Raw genomic sequence first — 19,548 nt, forward strand, 5'->3', positions numbered from 1 at the left:
TCAGCGTGTCAGCTGGGGTAGTCGTCAGCGTGTCAGCTGGGGTAGTCGTCAGCTGGGGTAGTTGTCAGCTGGGGTAGTTGTCAGCTGGGGTAGTTGTCAGCGTGTTAGCTGGGGTAGTCGTCAGCGTGTTAGCTGGGGTAGTGGTCAGCGTGTCAGCTGGGGTAGCGGTCAGCGTGTCAGCTGGGGTAGCGGTCAGCGTGTCAGCTGGGGTAGCGGTCAGCGTGTCAGCTGGGGTAGCGGTCAGCGTGTTAGCTGGGGTAGCGGTCAGCGTGTTAGCTGGGGTAGTCGTCAGCGTGTTGGCTGGGGTAGTCGTCAGCGTGTTAGCTGGGGTAGTCGTCAGCGTGTTAGCTGGGGTAGTCGTCAGCTGGGGTAGTCGTCAGCGTGTTAGCTGGGGTAGTCGTCAGCGTGTTAGCTGGGGTAGTGGTCAGCGTGTCAGCTGGGGTAGCGGTCAGCGTGTCAGCTGGGGTAGTCGTCAGCGTGTTAGCTGGGGTAGCGGTCAGCGTGTTAGCTGGGGTAGCGGTCAGCGTGTCAGCTGGGGTAGCGGTCAGCGTGTCAGCTGGGGTAGCGGTCAGCGTGTCAGCTGGGGTAGCGGTCAGCGTGTCAGCTGGGGTAGCGGTCAGCGTGTCAGCTGGGGTAGCGGTCAGCGTGTCAGCTGGGGTAGCGGTCAGCGTGTTAGCTGGGGTAGCGGTCAGCGTGTTAGCTGGGGTAGTCGTCAGCTGGGGTAGTCGTCAGCGTGTTAGCTGGGGTAGTCGTCAGCGTGTTAGCTGGGGTAGTGGTCAGCGTGTCAGCTGGGGTAGCGGTCAGCGTGTCAGCTGGGGTAGTCGTCAGCGTGTTAGCTGGGGTAGTGGTCAGCGTGTCAGCTGGGGTAGCGGTCAGCGTGTCAGCTGGGGTAGCGGTCAGCGTGTCAGCTGGGGTAGCGGTCAGCGTGTCAGCTGGGGTAGCGGTCAGCGTGTCAGCTGGGGTAGTCGTCAGCGTGTTAGCTGGGGTAGTGGTCAGCGTGTTAGCTGGGGTAATGGTCAGCGTGTCAGCTGGGGTAGCGGTCAGCGTGTCAGCTGGGGTAGTCGTCAGCGTGTTAGCTGGGGTAGCGGTCAGCGTGTTAGCTGGGGTAGCGGTCAGCGTGTTAGCTGGGGTAGCGGTCAGCGTGTCAGCTGGGGTAGCGGTCAGCGTGTCAGCTGGGGTAGCGGTCAGCGTCTCAGCTGGGGTAGCGGTCAGCGTGTCAGCTGGGGTAGTCGTCAGCGTGTTAGCTGGGGTAGCGGTCAGCGTGTTAGCTGGGGTAGCGGTCAGCGTGTTAGCTGGGGTAGCGGTCAGCGTGTCAGCTGGGGTAGCGGTCAGCGTGTCAGCTGGGGTAGCGGTCAGCGTGTCAGCTGGGGTAGTCGTCAGCGTGTCAGCTGGGGTAGTCGTCAGCGTGTCAGCTGGGGTAGTCGTCAGCGTGTCAGCTGGGGTAGTCGTCAGCGTGTCAGCTGGGGTAGTCGTCAGCGTGTCAGCTGGGGTAGTCGTCAGCGTGTCAGCTGGGGTAGTCGTCAGCGTGTCAGCTGGGGTAGTCGTCAGCGTGTTAGCTGGGGTAGCGGTCAGCGTGTCAGCTGGGGTAGCGGTCAGCGTGTCAGCTGGGGTAGTGGTCAGCTGGGGTAGTTGTCAGCTGGGGTAGTTGTCAGCTGGGGTAGTTGTCAGCTGGGGTAGTTGTCAGCTGGGGTAGTTGTCAGCTGGGGTAGTTGTTAGCATGTCAGCTGGGGTAGTTGTCAGCTGGGGTAGTTGTCAGCTGGGGTAGTTGTTAGCATGTCAGCTGGGGTAGTTGTCAGCTGGGGTAGTTGTCAGCTGGGGTAGTTGTCAGCTGGGGTAGTTGTCAGCTGGGGTAGTTGTCAGCTGGGGTAGTTGTCAGCTGGGGTAGTTGTTAGCATGTCAGCTGGGGTAGTTGTCAGCTGGGGTAGTTGTCAGCTGGGGTAGTTGTTAGCATGTCAGCTGGGGTAGTTGTCAGCTGGGGTAGTTGTCAGCATGTCAGCTGGGGTAGTTGTCAGCTGGGGTAGTTGTCAGCTGGGGTAGTTGTTAGCATGTCAGCTGGGGTAGTTGTCAGCTGGGGTAGTTGTCAGCTGGGGTAGTTGTCAGCTGGGGTAGTTGTTAGCATGTCAGCTGGGGTAGTTGTCAGCTGGGGTAGTTGTCAGCTGGGGTAGTTGTTAGCATGTCAGCTGGGGTAGTTGTCAGCTGGGGTAGTTGTTAGCGTACTCACTTTGGTCCTCCACACTCCACAGCAGAGGCCTTGACGACAGGCAGCGTCTGGAAGCCCACCGGCTCCACACTGAGCGTGTTCCTCTCCACTGCCTCCAAGATGGCCGACCCCAGCTACAGGAGATGTTAGGGGTCAGGGTGAAAATACATTATATTTATAGACAGTACTGCTTCAGTTACTTCTAGTTTTAGGCAACATTTCTAAATACTTCTTTCAGTAATTGTCAGTTTTTCTCATCTGTCAGTACCTCTATTCTCCCACAAGAGGGCAGTGTAACAGATCAGTCTATTCAGAGTACAGAATAGTGTTGCAAGGTATACCGAAACTTCTGTACATTTTTGAGTGTTCTGAGCTGCATTAGCTCCACAGTCCCCACTCATGCTGCACAGACACTGACACGCATGAATAATGCTACACGGACCGTAATGAAATTGTTCATTACGGTTCGCAAAACAATGTCCATACAGGCCAGAATTTTTTTTACAATGCAGGATGATACCGGTAGCTTCCAGGTTTAAAATGTAGGCAAACTTTCCTAACTCGACTACAGCTGAATTCACTACCCTCGTACTTTGTTTGTGATAATTACCAAACCATAATGCAAAATACGCAGATTTTAAAGCTGATTGTCACCACAAACTTTATTAATTGACTTAGTCTCCCTTGCAGCACCAAAAACTAAATTCTCTCCTTTGCCGCCTCCTGGTTTCCAGTAGATTCCATACCCACAATCAGCCTAACAAATGACACTCATTTAAAGAGACAGCGCACACTTCTATAAAGAAGAGATTGCTTTTTTTTTTTCTACACAAATGGTGTTCATCAGAACAATAAAATATGTTCTCTTATCCGTTACCAATAAGATTGTTTGTCGTCTGAAACCTCATGAAATCAGCCAAAACAAGCTGAATAACTCAATAAATACACACACTCCTATTGAATAATATGCATTCACCTGTATTATGAATAGACCTAGTCGACATCCTGATTTACCCAGTTAACCAATAGAGATGGACCATTCCAATAACTGATTACCATTATGGAGTCAGATTGGTAAAAGTCTAATTGATTGTATATGATTGTATAATTTATTCATTACTGCATATAAGGTTGTCTCCGTGAACAATGTTGCAAGTAAAACATTTCAAATGTAATGATATTGAACTCAAAAGCTGAATTTATCTGTCTGGATCAAGTGCTATTCTGTAACTTTGGCAAATATGTATTTTCTATGTGTGATCTAGTTTTGGAATCAAGTGATGTGATGCTATAGTGTATGGTGATAGTAAAGCTGGTATTGGGTTGGAAGTTAAAATGGTCGTATGGTGACAACACTTGTACCGAACACTAATGACAACACTAGTACCGAACACTAATGACAGCACTAGTACAGAACACTAATGACAGCACTAGTACAGAACACTAATGACGACACTAGTACAGAATACTAATGACAACACTAGTACAGAACACTAATGACAATACTAGTACAGAACACTAATGACAACACTAGTACAGATTACTAATGACAACACTAGTACCGAACACTAATGACAACACTAATGACAACACTAATGACAACACTAATGACAACACTAGTACCGAACACTAATGACAACACTAATGACAACACTAGTACAGAACACTAATGACAACACTAATGACAACACTAGTACCGAACACTAACGACAACACCAGTCCGGAACACTAACGACAACACCAGTCCGGAACACTAACGACAACACCAGTCCGGAACACTAACGACAACACCAGTCCGGAACACTAACGACAACACCAGTCCGGAACACTAACGACAACACCAGTCCGGAACACTAACGACAACACCAGTCCGGAACACTAACGACAACACCAGTCCGGAACACTAACGACAACACCAGTACCGAACACTAACGACAACACCAGTCCCGAACAACACTAACGACAACACCAGTCCCGAACAACACTAACGACAACACTAGTCCCGAACAACACTAACGACAACACTAGTCCCGAACAACACTAACGACAACACTAGTCCCGAACAACACTAACGACAACACTAGTCCCGAACAACACTAACGACAACACTAGTCCCGAACAACACTAACGACAACACTAGTCCCGAACAACACTAACGACAACACTAGTCCCGAACAACACTAATGACAACACTAGTCCCGAACAACACTAACGACAACACTAGTCCCGAACAACACTAACGACAACACTAGTCCCGAACAACACTAATGACAACACTAGTCCCGAACAACACTAATGACAACACTAATGACAACACTAGTCCCGAACACTAATGACAACACTAGTCCCGAACACTAATGATAACACTAGTCCCGAACACTAATGACAACACTAGTCCAGAACACTAATGACAACACTAACGACAACACCAGTCCAGAACACTAACGACAACACCAGTCCAGAACACTAACGACAACACCAGTCCAGAACACTAACGACAACACCAGTCCCGAACACTAACGACAACACTAGTCCCGAACACTAACGACAACACTAGTCCCGAACAACACTAATGACAACACTAGTCCCGAACAACACTAATGACAACACTAGTCCCGAACAACACTAATGACAACACTAGTCCCGAACAACACTAATGACAACACTAGTCCCGAACAACACTAATGACAACACTAATGACAACACTAGTCCCGAACACTAATGACAACACTAGTCCCGAACACTAATGACAACACTAGTCCAGAACACTAATGACAACACTAACGACAACACCAGTCCAGAACACTAACGACAACACCAGTCCAGAACACTAACGACAACACCAGTCCAGAACACTAACGACAACACCAGTCCAGAACACTAACGACAACACCAGTCCAGAACACTAACGACAACACCAGTCCAGAACACTAACGACAACACCAGTCCAGAACACTAACGACAACACCAGTCCAGAACACTAACGACAACACCAGTCCAGAACACTAACGACAACACCAGTCCAGAACACTAACGACAACACCAGTCCAGAACACTAACGACAACACCAGTCCAGAACACTAATGACAACACTAGTCCAGAACACTAATCCAGAACACTAACGACAACACCAGTCCAGAACACTAACGACAACACCAGTCCAGAACACTAACGACAACACCAGTCCAGAACACTAACGACAACACCAGTCCAGAACACTAACGACAACACCAGTCCAGAACACTAACGACAACACCAGTCCAGAACACTAACGACAACACCAGTCCAGAACACTAATGACAACACTAGTCCAGAACACTAATGACAACACTAGTCCAGAACACCAATCCAGAACACTAACGACAACACCAGTCCAGAACACTAACGACAACACCAGTCCAGAACACTAACGACAACACCAGTCCAGAACACTAATGACAACACCAGTCCAGAACACTAACGACAACACCAGTCCAGAACACTAACGACAACACCAGTCCAGAACACTAACGACAACACCAGTCCAGAACACTAATGACAACACTAGTCCAGAACACTAATGACAACACTAGTCCAGAACACTAATGACAACACTAGTCCAGAACACTAATGACAACACTAGTACAGAATACTAATGACGACACTAATGACAACACTAGTACAGAACACTAATGACAACACGAGAGGCAGCTGATAGAAGACACCATCGTCTAATAGCAGACTGGGTTATAACAGCTCCAGACATTATACTGGCTCCCTGATGGAATACACAGGTTATAACAGCTCCAGACATTATACTGCTCCCTGATGGAATACACAGGTTATAACAGCTCCAGACATTATACTGCTCCCTGATGGAATACACAGGTTATAACAGCTCCATACATTATACTGCTCCCTGATGGAATACACAGGTTATAACAGCTCCAGACATTATACTGCTCCCTGATGGAATACACAGGTTATAACAGCTCCATACATTATACTGCTCCCTGATGGAATACACAGGTTATAACAGCTCCAGACATTATACTGCTCCCTGATGGAATACACAGGTTATAACAGCTCCAGACATTATACTGCTCCTGATGGAATACACAGGTTATAACAGCTCCAGACATTATACTGCTCCCTGATGGAATACACAGGTTATAACAGCTCCAGACATTATACTGCTCCCTGATGGAATACACAGGTTATAACAGCTCCAGACATTATACTGCTCCCTGATGGAATACACAGGTTATAACAGCTCCAGACATTATACTGCTCCCTGATGGAATACACAGGTTATACCAGCCAGACATTATACTGCTCCCTGATGGAATACACAGGTTATAACAGCTCCAGACATTATACTGCTCCCTGATGTAATACACAGGTTATAACAGCTCCAGACATTATACTGCTCCCTGATGGAATACACAGGTTATAACAGCTCCAGACATTATACTGCTCCCTGATGGAATACACAGGTTATAACAGCTCCAGACATTATACTGCTCCCTGATGGAATACACAGGTTATAACAGCTCCAGACATTATACTGCTCCCTGATGTAATACACAGGTTATAACAGCTCCAGACATTATACTGCTCCATGATGGAATATGGATATGACCACAGGTACTAAGGAGTGAAAGAAGTTTAGACTGGTGAGTCCATCTGGTCACTACAGAAGCCCAGAGGGTATTTGATGAAACCAGACAAAACAGAGAGCCCTTGGTAAAACAATGTTAACAGTTCGAGTCATTTAGGATTTTTAATGAGTTTTAAAATCATAGAGCTGACGACATGCAGGACACAGAATAGGTCTTCATGAACTATCAAACATCCTGCACTGGGCATTAGTGTACCTGGAGGTGGTGAGGTAGGTGTGTGTGGTGTGTACCTCACTCTTGGAGGTGGTGAGGTGTGTGTGTGTGTGTCTCATGTATCCCGCAAGTCTCTGACAGAATCAGAGAGATCCTCTAGCACAAACCTGAAGGTTTGCAAGAGAGGCAGCAGCAAATCCTCAAGGTCTTGCAAGGCCAAATCAAGCTCCTCTCGTAATGTAAAGGCCAAATCAAGCTCCTCTCACTATTGTAAAGTGGCTGTTCCACTGGATGTCAGAAAGTGAATTCACCAATTTGTAAGTCGCTCTGGATAAGAGCGTCTGCTAAATGACTTAAATGTAAATGTAATGTAAATGGTGTGTACCTCACTCTCGGAGGTGGTGAGGTGTGTGTGTGTGGTGTGTACCTCACTCTCGGAGGTGGTGAGGTGTGTGTGTGTGGTGTGTACCTCACTCTCGGAGGTGGTGAGGTGTGTGTGTGTGGTGTGTACCTCACTCTCGGAGGTGGTGAGGTGTGTGTGTGTGGGTGTGTACCTCACTCTCGGAGGTGGTGAGGTGTGTGTGTGTGGTGTGTGTACCTCACTCTCGGAGGTGGTGGGTGTGTGTGTGTGGTGTGTACCTCACTCTCGGAGGTGGTGAGGTGTGTGTGTGTGGTGTGTACCTCACTCTCGGAGGTGGTGAGGTGTGTGTGTGTGGTGTGTACCTCACTCTCGGAGGTGGTGAGGTGTGTGTGTGTGGTGTGTACCTCACTCTCGGAGGTGGTGAGGTGTGTGTGTGTGGTGTGTACCTCACTCTCGGAGGTGGTGAGGTGTGTGTGTGTGGTGTGTACCTCACTCTCGGAGGTGGTGAGGTGTGTGTGTGTGGTGTGTACCTCACTCTCGGAGGTGGTGAGGTGTGTGTGTGTGGTGTGTACCTCACTCTCGGAGGTGGTGAGGTGTGTGTGTGTGGTGTGTACCTCACTCTCGGAGGTGGTGAGGTGTGTGTGTGTGTGTGTACCTCACTCTCGGAGGTGGTGAGGTGTGTGTGTGTGGTGTGTACCTCACTCTCGGAGGTGGTGAGGTGTGTGTGTGTGGTGTGTACCTCACTCTCGGAGGTGGTGAGGTGTGTGTGTGTGGTGTGTACCTCACTCTCGGAGGTGGTGAGGTGTGTGTGTGTGGTGTGTACCTCACTCTCGGAGGTGGTGAGGTGTGTGTGTGTGGTGTGTACCTCACTCTCGGAGGTGGTGAGGTGTGTGTGTGTGGTGTGTACCTCACTCTCGGAGGTGGTGAGGTGTGTGTGTGTGGTGTGTACCTCACTCTCGGAGGTGGTGAGGTGTGTGTGTGTGGTGTGTACCTCACTCTCGGAGGTGGTGAGGTGTGTGTGTGTGGTGTGTACCTCACTCTCGGAGGTGGTGAGGTGTGTGTGTGTGGTGTGTACCTCACTCTCGGAGGTGGTGAGGTGTGTGTGTGTGGTGTGTACCTCACTCTCGGAGGTGGTGAGGTGTGTGTGTGTGGTGTGTACCTCACTCTCGGAGGTGGTGAGGTGTGTGTGTGTGGTGTGTACCTCACTCTCGGAGGTGGTGAGGTGTGTGTGTGTGTGTGTACCTCACTCTCGGAGGTGGTGAGGTGTGTGTGTGTGGTGTGTACCTCACTCTCGGAGGTGGTGAGGTGTGTGTGTGTGGTGTGTACCTCACTCTCGGAGGTGGTGAGGTGTGTGTGTGTGGTGTGTACCTCACTCTCGGAGGTGGTGAGGTGTGTGTGTGTGGTGTGTACCTCACTCTCGGAGGTGGTGAGGTGTGTGTGTGGTGTGTACCTCACTCTCGGAGGTGGTGAGGTGTGTGTGTGTGGTGTGTACCTCACTCTTGGAGGTGGTGAGGTGTGTGTGGTGTGTACCTCACTCTTGGAGGTGGTGAAGTGTGTGTGTGTGTGGTGTGTACCTCACTCTTGGAGGTGGTGAGGTGTGTGTGTGTGTGGTGTGTACCTCACTCTTGGAGGTGGTGAGGTGTGTGTGTGTGGTGTGTACCTCACTCTTGGAGGTGGTGAGGTGTGTGTGTGTGTGTGGTGTGTACCTCACTCTTGGAGGTGGTGAGGTGTGTGTGTGTGTGGTGTGTACCTCACTCTTGGAGGTGGTGAGGTGTGTGTGTGTGTGGTGTGTACCTCACTCTTGGAGGTGGTGAGGTGTGTGTGTGTGGTGTGTACCTCACTCTTGGAGGTGGTGAGGTGTGTGTGTGTGTGTGGTGTGTACCTCACTCTTGGAGGTGGTGAGGTGTGTGTGTGTGTGGTGTGTACCTCACTCTTGGAGGTGGTGAGGTGTGTGTGTGTGTGGTGTGTACCTCACTCTTGGAGGTGGTGAGGTGTGTGTGGTGTTTACCTCACTCTTGGAGGTGGTGAGGTGTGTGTGTGTGTGGTGTGTACCTCACTCTTGGAGGTGGTGAGGTGTGTGTGTGTGTGTGTGTGGTGTGTACCTCACTCTTGGAGGTGGTGAGGTGTGTGTGTGTGTGTGTGTGGTGTGTACCTCACTCTTGGAGGTGGTGAGGTGTGTGTGTGTGTGTGTGTGGTGTGTACCTCACTCTTGGAGGTGGTGAGGTGTGTGTGTGTGTGTGGTGTGTACCTCACTCTTGGAGGTGGTGAGGTGTGTGTGTGTGTGTGTGTGTGGTGTGTACCTCACTCTTGGAGGTGGTGAGGTGTGTGTGTGTGTGTGTGGTGTGTACCTCACTCTTGGAGGTGGTGAGGTGTGTGTGTGTGTGTGTGTGTGTGTACCTCACTCTTGGAGGTGGTGAGGTGTGTGTGTGTGTGTGTGGTGTGTACCTCACTCTTGGAGGTGGTGAGGTGTGTGTGTGTGTGTGTGGTGTGTACCTCACTCTTGGAGGTGGTGAGGTGTGTGTGTGTGTGTGTGGTGTGTACCTCACTCTTGGAGGTGGTGAGGTGTGTGTGTGTGTGTGTGGTGTGTACCTCACTCTTGGAGGTGGTGAGGTGTGTGTGTGTGTGTGTGGTGTGTACCTCACTCTTGGAGGTGGTGAGGTGTGTGTGTGTGTGTGGTGTGTACCTCACTCTTGGAGGTGGTGAGGTGTGTGTGTGTGTGTGTGGTGTGTACCTCACTCTTGGAGGTGGTGAGGTGTGTGTGTGTGTGGTGTGTACCTCACTCTTGGAGGTGGTGAGGTGTGTGTGTGTGTGGTGTGTACCTCACTCTTGGAGGTGGTGAGGTGTGTGTGTGTGTGGTGTGTACCTCACTCTTGGAGGTGGTGAGGTGTGTGTGTGTGTGGTGTGTACCTCACTCTTGGAGGTGGTGAGGTGTGTGTGTGTGGTGTGTACCTCACTCTTGGAGGTGGTGAGGTGTGTGTGTGTGGTGTGTACCTCACTCTTGGAGGTGGTGAGGTGTGTGTGTGTGGTGTGTACCTCACTCTTGGAGGTGGTGAGGTGTGTGTGTGTGTACCTCACTCTTGGAGGTGGTGAGGTGTGTGTGTGTGGTGTGTACCTCACTCTTGGAGGTGGTGAGGTGTGTGTGTGTGTGGTGTGTACCTCACTCTTGGAGGTGGTGAGGTGTGTGTGTGTGGTGTGTACCTCACTCTTGGAGGTGGTGAGGTGTGTGTGTGTGTGTGTGTACCTCACTCTTGGAGGTGGTGAGGTGTGTGTGTGTGGTGTGTACCTCACTCTTGGAGGTGGTGAGGTGTGTGTGTGTGGTGTGTACCTCACTCTTGGAGGTGGTGAGGTGTGTGTGTGTGTGGTGTGTACCTCACTCTTGGAGGTGGTGAGGTGTGTGTGTGTGTGGTGTGTACCTCACTCTTGGAGGTGGTGAGGTGTGTGTGTGTGTGGTGTGTACCTCACTCTTGGAGGTGGTGAGGTGTGTGTGTGTGTGGTGTGTACCTCACTCTTGGAGGTGGTGAGGTGTGTGTGTGTGTGGTGTGTACCTCACTCTTGGAGGTGGTGAGGTGTGTGTGTGTGTGGTGTGTACCTCACTCTTGGAGGTGGTGAGGTGTGTGTGTGTGTGTGGTGTGTACCTCACTCTTGGAGGTGGTGAGGTGTGTGTGTGTGTGTGTGTGTGTGGTGTGTACCTCACTCTTGGAGGTGGTGAGGTGTGTGTGTGTGTGTGTGTGTGGTGTGTACCTCACTCTTGGAGGTGGTGAGGTGTGTGTGTGTGTGTGTGGTGTGTACCTCACTCTTGGAGGTGGTGAGGTGTGTGTGTGTGTGTGTGGTGTGTACCTCACTCTTGGAGGTGGTGAGGTGTGTGTGTGTGTGGTGTGTACCTCACTCTTGGAGGTGGTGAGGTGTGTGTGTGTGTGGTGTGTACCTCACTCTTTGAGGTGGTGAGGTGTGTGTGTGTGGTGTGTACCTCACTCTTGGAGGTGGTGAGGTGTGTGTGTGTGTGTGTACCTCACTCTTGGAGGTGGTGAGGTGTGTGTGTGTGGTGTGTACCTCACTCTTGGAGGTGGTGAGGTGTGTGTGTGTGGTGTGTACCTCACTCTTGGAGGTGGTGAGGTGTGTGTGTGTGGTGTGTACCTCACTCTTGGAGGTGGTGAGGTGTGTGTGTGTGGTGTGTACCTCACTCTTGGAGGTGGTGAGGTGTGTGTGTGTGGTGTGTACCTCACTCTTGGAGGTGGTGAGGTGTGTGTGTGTGGTGTGTACCTCACTCTTGGAGGTGGTGAGGTGTGTGTGTGTGGTGTGTACCTCACTCTTGGAGGTGGTGAGGTGTGTGTGTGTGTACCTCACTCTTGGAGGTGGTGAGGTGTGTGTGTGTGTGGTGTGTACCTCACTCTTGGAGGTGGTGAGGTGTGTGTGTGTGTGGTGTGTACCTCACTCTTGGAGGTGGTGAGGTTTGTGTGTGTGTGGTGTGTACCTCACCCTTGGAGGTGGTGAGGTGTGTGTGTGTACCTCACTCTTGGAGGTGGTGAGGTGTGTGTGTGTGGTGTGTACCTCACTCTTGGAGGTGGTGAGGTGTGTGTGTGTACCTCACTCTTGGAGGTGGTGAGGTGTGTGTGTGTGGTGTGTACCTCACTCTTGGAGGTGGTGAGGTGTGTGTGTGTGGTGTGTACCTCACTCTTGGAGGTGGTGAGGTGTGTGTGTGTACCTCACTCTTGGAGGTGGTGAGGTGTGTGTGTGTGGTGTGTACCTCACTCTTGGAGGTGGTGAGGTGTGTGTGGTGTGTACCTCACTCTTGGAGAAGGTGAGGTGTGTGGTGTGTACCTCACTCTTGGAGAAGGTGAGACAGGGGTAGATGTCCTCTCTGTAGACTCTCTCCAGGAAGGAGCTGTTCCTCTCCAGACTGGGCTCCTCCTTCCACAACTTAAACTCACTAAACAGGAGACTGTCCAGCTGAAGGGGAGGAGTAAGGGGGTGGAGGAAGGAGGAGGAGCAGGTGTAGGGGGTGAAGGAAGAGGAGAAGGGGGTGGAGGAGTAGGGGGTGGAGGAAGAGTAGGAGCAGGAAGAGTAGGGGGGTGGAGGAAGAGTAGGGGGTGGAGGAAGAGTAGTGGGGTGGAGGAAGAGTAGTGGGGTGGAGGAGTAGGGGTGGAGGAAGAGTAGGAGCAGGAAGAGTAGGGGTGGAGGAAGAGTAGGAGCAGGAAGAGTAGGGGGTGGAGGAAGAGTAGGGGGTGGAGGAAGAGTAGGGGGTGGAGGAAGAGGAGGGGGTGGAGGAAGAGGAGGGGGTGGAGGAAGAGGAGGGGGTGGAGGAAGAGTAGGAGCAGGAAGAGTAGGGGGTGGAGGAAGAGGAGGGGGTGGAGGAAGAGGAGGAGGAGCAAAGTAGACACTTTAGTGTCACACACATACTTCCACACACCAACAGACCAGATCCCCTCTTCAGCCTCCTCCAGGAAGATAGTTATGGATGATTCATTCTGCTGTATTACAGTGCTCACAGATCTCAGTTTCACTCCTACTGATAGTCCAGCGAGAGGCCGAGAGAGAGAGAGGCCAAGAGAGAGAGAGAGAGGCCGAGAGAGAGAGAGGCCGAGAGAGAGAGAGGCCGAGAGAGAGAGAGCCGAGAGAGAGAGAGGCCGAGAGAGAGAGAGAGAGGCCGAGAGAGAGAGAGAGAGGCCGAGAGAGAGAGAGAGGCCGAGAGAGAGAGAGGCCGAGAGAGAGAGAGGCCGAGAGAGAGAGAGGCCGAGAGGAGAGAGAGAAAGCTCGAGAGAGCTCGAGAGAGAGGACAGAGAGAGAGAGCTAGAGAAGGGAGAGAGAGCTAGGAGGGAGAGAGAGAGAGGACAGAGAGAGAGAGCTAGAGAAGGGAGAGAGAGAGAGAGGACAGAGAGAGAGAGCTAGAGAAGGGAGAGAGAGCTAGGAGGGAGAGAGAGAGAGGACAGCGAGAGAGAGCTAGAGAAGGGAGAGAGAGAGAGAGGACAGAGAGAGAGAGCTAGAGAAGGGAGAGAGAGAGCTAGGAGGGAGAGAGAGAGAGGACAGAGAGAGAGAGCTAGAGAAGGGAGAGAGAGAGCTAGGAGGGAGAGAGAGAGAGTGAGGAGGAAATATGTAGAATAATAACCCTATAGCCCTCAGCAGCAGAGAGATATGTAGAATAATAACCCTAGCCCTCAGCAGCAGAGAGATATGTAGAATAATAACCCTATAGCCCTCAGCAGCAGAGAGATATGTAGAATAATAACCCTATAGCCCTCAGCAGCAGAGAGATATGTAGAATAATAACCCTATAGCCCTCAGCAGCAGAGAGATATGTAGAATAATAACCCTAGCCCTCAGCAGCAGAGATATGTAGAATAATAACCCTATAGCCCTCAGCAGCAGAGAGATATGTAGAATAATAACCCTAGCCCTTGGCAGCAGAGATATGTAGAATAATAACCCTATAGCCCTCAGCAGCAGAGAGATATGTAGAATAATAACCCTATAGCCCTCAGCAGCAGAGAGATATGTAGAATAATAACCCTATAGCCCTCAGCAGCAGAGAGATATGTAGAATAATAACCCTATAGCCCTCAGCAGCAGAGAGATATGTAGAATAATAACCCTAGCCCTTGGCAGCAGAGAGATATGTAGAATAATAACCCTATAGCCCTCAGCAGCAGAGAGATATGTAGAATAATAACCCTATAGCCCTCAGCAGCAGAGAGATATGTAGAATAATAACCCTATAGCCCTCAGCAGCAGAGATATATGTAGAATAATAACCCTATAGCCCTCAGCAGCAGAGAGATATGTAGAATAATAACACTATAGCCCTCAGCAGCAGAGATATGTAGAATAATAACCCTATAGCCCTCAGCAGCAGAGAGATATGTAGAATAATAACCCTATAGCCCTCAGCAGCAGAGAGATATGTAGAATAATAACCCTATAGCCCTCAGCAGCAGAGAGATATGTAGAATAATAACCCTATAGCCCTCAGCAGCAGAGAGATATGTAGAATAATAACCCTATAGCCCTCAGCAGCAGAGAGATATGTAGAATAATAACCCTATAGCCCTCAGCAGCAGAGATATGTAGAATAATAACCCTAGCCCTCAGCAGCAGAGAGATATGTAGAATAATAACCCTATAGCCCTCAGCAGCAGAGAGATATGTAGAATAATAACCCTATAGCCCTCAGCAGCAGAGAGATATGTAGAATAATAACCCTATAGCCCTCAGCAGCAGAGAGATATGTAGAATAATAACACTATAGCCCTCAGCAGCAGAGAGATATGTAGAATAATAACCCTATAGCCCTCAGCAGCAGAGAGATATGTAGAATAATAACCCTATAGCCCTCAGCAGCAGACAGATATGTAGAATAATAACCCTATAGCCCTCAGCAGCAGAGAGAAGATGAGGAGTGAGAGGTAAAGGAGAGGGCTGATGGAACAGTGATTTATCTCTGGGTAAGATTTCCCTGACCCAAAGACATTACCGTATGAGAGGGAGGGAGGGAGGGAGGGAGGGAGGGAGGGAGGGAGGCAGGGAGAGAGGCAGGGAGGGAGGGAGGCAGGCAGGCAGGCAGGCAGGCAGGGAGGGAGGGAGGGAGGGAGGGAGGGAGGCAGGCAGGAGGGAGGGAGGGAGGGAGGGAGGGAGGGAGGGAGGGAGGGAGGCAGGGAGGCAGGCAGGCAGGGAGGGAGGGAGGGAGGGAGGCAGGCAGGCAGGCAGGCAGGCAGGGAGGGAGGGAGGGAGGGAGGGAGGGAGGGAGGCAGGCAGGGAGAGAGGCAGGGAGGGAGGCAGGCAGGCAGGCAGGCAGGCAGGCAGGCAGGCAGGGAGGGAAGGAGGGAGGGAGGGAGGGAGGGAGGGAGGGGGAGGGAGGGAGGGAGGGAGGGAGGGAGGGAGGGAGGGAGGGAGGGAGGGAGGGGAGGCAGGCAGGGAGAGAGGCAGGGAGGGAGGCAGGCAGGGAGAGAGGCAGGGAGGGAGGGAGGGAGGGAGGCAGGGAGGGAGGGAGGGAGCAGGGGAGAGAGGGAGGGAGAGAGGGAGGGAGGGAGCAGGGGAGAGAGGGAGGGAGAGAGGGAGGGAGGGAGCAGGGGAGAGACGAGGGGGAGAAAAAGAGAGAGAGAGGGTCTCCTGTTCCGGGTTCCGGGTTGGAGCGAGCGGTCGCATCTACACTTCGGTCCGCAGGTAGTATAACTTTTCATTACATTTCATTATAGAACAACGGTTTGATTTGTCTAATCTTAGCAATTTCTTCTTAGCTAGCTACATAGCCGTCTTTGTATCAAAGATAATTGCGTAATTATCGTATTTCGTCGTCCTAACGTAGTCTACACTGCTTTCTGCCCAGCAGCTAGCTAACGTCCACTAGCACTGTAGAAACTATTACACTCAACGACTCGATTAGTGTAGTGTTAGCTAGCTACATAGTTGTCTTTGCTGATCGTATTTTGTCGTCCTAACGTAGTCTACACTGCTTTCTGCCCAGCAGCTAGCTAACGTCCACTAGCACAGCAGCTAGCTAACGTCCACTAGCACTGTAGAAACTATTACACTCAATGACTCGATTAGTGTAGTGTTAGCTAGCTACATAGTTGTCTTTGCTGTCTTCGTATCCAAGGTAATTGTGTAGCTTAGAGTGTGTAGACTTAGAGTGATTATCTTAATTTACCGAGGTTAGCTAGCCAGCTATTTGTCGTCCTTAACGTAGGAGTCACTGCTAGCTAGCTAGCCAACAGCTAATAACGTCTTCCGAATTGAACTTCAACAACCCGGTCAACATTCCGCCTCGCTCCACAGGTAGTATCACATTTTCATTTCACTTCATTACAGTACAACGGTTTGATTTGTTTGATCGTAGCTAGCTAGCTACTTAGCCATCTTTGTATCTAAGACAATTGTGTAGTCTGGAGCGATTTTCTAGGTTAGCTAGCCAGCTATTGTCGTTCTTTTAACGTAACGTTACGTAATCAACACTGCTAGCTAGCCAGCTAGCCCCGAATAGCAGCACTGTAGAAACTATTACATTCGACGGAACGACTTGATTAGTGTAGTGTCAACAACGTAGCCACTGCCAGCTAGCCTACTCCAGCAGTACTGTATCATTTCAATCATTTTAGTCAATAAGATTCTTGCTACGTAAGCTTAACGTTCTGAACATTCGATAAGTGTAGTCCACTTGTCATTCCAATCTCCTTTGCATTAGCGTAGCCTCTTCTGTAGCCTGTCAACTATGTGTCTATCTATCCCTGTTCTCTCCTCTCTGCACAGACCATACAAACGCTCCACACCGCGTGGCCGCGGCCACCTAATCTGGTGGTCCCAGCGCGCACGACCCACGTGGAGTTCCAGGTCTCCGGTAGCCTCTGGAACTGCCGATCTGCGGCCAACAAGGCAGAGTTCATCTCAGCCTATGCCTCCCTCCAGTCCCTCGACTTCTTGGCACTGACGGAAACATGGATCACCACAGACAACACTGCTACTCCTACTGCTCTCTCTTCGTCCGCCCACGTGTTCTCGCACACCCCGAGAGCTTCTGGTCAGCGGGGTGGTGGCACCGGGATCCTCATCTCTCCCAAGTGGTCATTCTCTCTTTCTCCCCTTACCCATCTGTCTATCGCCTCCTTTGAATTCCATGCTGTCACAGTTACCAGCCCTTTCAAGCTTAACATCCTTATCATTTATCGCCCTCCAGGTTCCCTCGGAGAGTTCATCCAATGAGCTTGATGCCTTGATAAGCTCCTTTCCTGAGGACGGCTCACCTCTCACAGTCCTGGGCGACTTTAACCTCCCCACGTCTACCTTTGACTCATTCCTCTCTGCCTCCTTCTTTCCTCCTCTCCTCTTTTGACCTCACCCTCTCACCTTCCCCCTAATCACAAGGCAGGCAATACGCTCGACCTCATCTTTACTAGATGCTGTTCTTCCACTAACCTCATTGCAACTCCCCTCCAAGTCTCCGACCACTACCTTGTATCCTTTTCCCTCTCGCTTTCATCCAACACTTCCCACACTGCCCCTACTCGGATGGTATCGCGCCGTCCCAACCTTCGCTCTCTCTCCCCCGCTACTCTCTCCTCTTCCATCCTATCATCTCTTCCCTCTGCTCATACCTTCTCCAACCTATCTCCTGATTCTGCCTCCTCAACCCTCCTCTCTTCCCTTTCTGCATCCTTTGACTCTCTATGTCCCCTATCCTCCAGGCCAGCTCGGTCCTCCCCTCCCGCTCCGTGGCTCGACGACTCACTGCGAGCTCACAGAACAGTGCTCCGGGCAGCCGAGCGGAAATGGAGGAAAACTCGCCTCCCTGCGGACCTGGCATCCTTTTACTCCCTCCTCTCTACATTTTCCTCCTCTGTCTCTGCTGCTAAAGCCACTTTCTTCCACTCTAAATTCCAAGCATCTGCCTCTAACCCTAGGAAGCTCTTTGCCACCTTCTCCTCCCCCTCCCCCCCCCTCCTCCCTCTCTGCAGATGACTTCGTCAACCATTTTGAAAAGAAGGTCGACGACATCCGATCCTCGTTTGCTAAGTCAAACGACACCGCTGGTTCTGCTCACACTGCCCTACCCTGTGCTCTGACCTCTTTCTCCCCTCTCTCTCCAGATGAAATCTCGCTTCTTGTGACGGCGGCCGCCCAACAACCTGCCCGCTTGACCCTATCCCCTCCTCTCTTCTCCAGACCATTTCCGGAGACCTTCTCCCTTACCTCACCTCGCTCATCAACTCATCCCTGACCGCTGGCTACGTCCCTTCCGTCTTCAAGAGAGCGAGAGTTGCACCCCTTCTGAAAAAACCTACACTCGATCCCTCCGATGTCAACAACTACAGACCAGTATCCCTTCTTTCTTTTCTCTCCAAAACTCTTGAACGTGCCGTCCTTGGCCAGCTCTCCCGCTATCTCTCTCAGAATGACCTTCTTGATCCAAATCAGTCAGGTTTCAAGACTAGTCATTCAACTGAGACTGCTCTTCTCTGTATCACGGAGGCGCTCCGCACTGCTAAAGCTAACTCTCTCTCCTCTGCTCTCATCCTTCTAGACCTATCGGCTGCCTTCGACACTGTGAACCATCAGATCCTCCTCTCCACCCTCTCCGAGTTGGGCATCTCCGGCGCGGCCCACGCTTGGATTGCGTCCTACCTGACAGGTCGCTCCTACCAGGTGGCGTGGCGAGAATCTGTCTCCTCGCCACGCGCTCTCACCACTGGTGTCCCCCAGGGCTCTGTTCTAGGCCCTCTCCTATTCTCGCTATACACCAAGTCACTTGGCTCTGTCATAACCTCACATGGTCTCTCTCCTATCATTGCTATGCAGACGACACACAATTAATCTTCTCCTTTCCCCCTTCTGATGACCAGGTGGCGAATCGCATCTCTGCATGTCTGGCAGACATATCAGTGTGGATGACGGATCACCACCTCAAGCTGAACCTCGGCAAGACGGAGCTGCTCTTCCTCCCGGGGAAGGACTGCCCGTTCCATGATCTCGCCATCACGGTTGACAACTCCATTGTTTCCTCCTCCCAGAGCGCTAAGAACCTTGGCGTGATCCTGGACAACACCCTGTCGTTCTCAACTAACATCAAGGCGGTGGCCCGTTCCTGTAGGTTCATGCTCTACAACATCCGCAGAGTACGACCCTGCCTCACACAGGAAGCGGCGCAGGTCCTAATCCAGGCACTTGTCATCTCCCGTCTGGATTACTGCAACTCGCTGTTGGCTGGGCTCCCTGCCTGTGCCATCAAACCCCTACAACTCATCCAGAACGCCGCAGCCCGTCTGGTGTTCAACCTTCCCAAGTTCTCTCCGTCACCCCGCTCCTCCGCTCTCTCCACTGGCTTCCAGTTGAAGCTCGCATCCGCTACAAGACCATGGTGCTTGCCTACGGAGCTGTGAGGGGGAACGGCACCGCAGTACCTCCAGGCTCTGATCAGGCCCTACACCCAAACAAGGGCACTGCGTTCATCCACCTCTGGCCTGCTCGCCTCCCTACCACTGAGGAAGTACAGTTCCCGCTCAGCCCAGTCAAAACTGTTCGCTGCTCTGGCCCCCCAATGGTGGAACAAACTCCCTCACGACGCCAGGACAGCGGAGTCAATCACCACCTTCCGGAGACACCTGAAACCCCACCTCTTCAAGGAATACCTAGGATAGGATAAGTAATCCTTCTCACCCCCCTCCCCCTTAATGATTTAGATGCACTATTGT

The 19,548-nt window shown here is 51.4% G+C and overlaps 1 protein-coding gene across 3 annotated transcripts in view; it reads right to left on the minus strand.

The window, feature by feature from the left end:
* LOC135530085 (rab-3A-interacting protein-like) overlaps positions 1–19,548 on the minus strand; it is a 77,101-nt gene that overhangs the window by 12,549 nt on the left and 45,004 nt on the right. For all 3 annotated transcript variants that reach the window (XM_064958473.1, XM_064958474.1, XM_064958472.1), the window contains 2 exons: positions 12,194–12,322; positions 2,222–2,334 (listed from right to left, as the gene is read on the minus strand). In XM_064958473.1, coding sequence (XP_064814545.1) covers positions 2,222–2,334; positions 12,194–12,322 — 242 coding nt within the window. The remainder of the gene's footprint in view (positions 1–2,221; positions 2,335–12,193; positions 12,323–19,548) is intronic.

The sequence above is a fragment of the Oncorhynchus masou genome, unplaced genomic scaffold (genome assembly GCF_036934945.1).
Source record: "Oncorhynchus masou masou isolate Uvic2021 unplaced genomic scaffold, UVic_Omas_1.1 unplaced_scaffold_1251, whole genome shotgun sequence".
In the NCBI taxonomy this organism is placed as follows: Eukaryota; Metazoa; Chordata; class Actinopteri; order Salmoniformes; family Salmonidae; genus Oncorhynchus; species Oncorhynchus masou.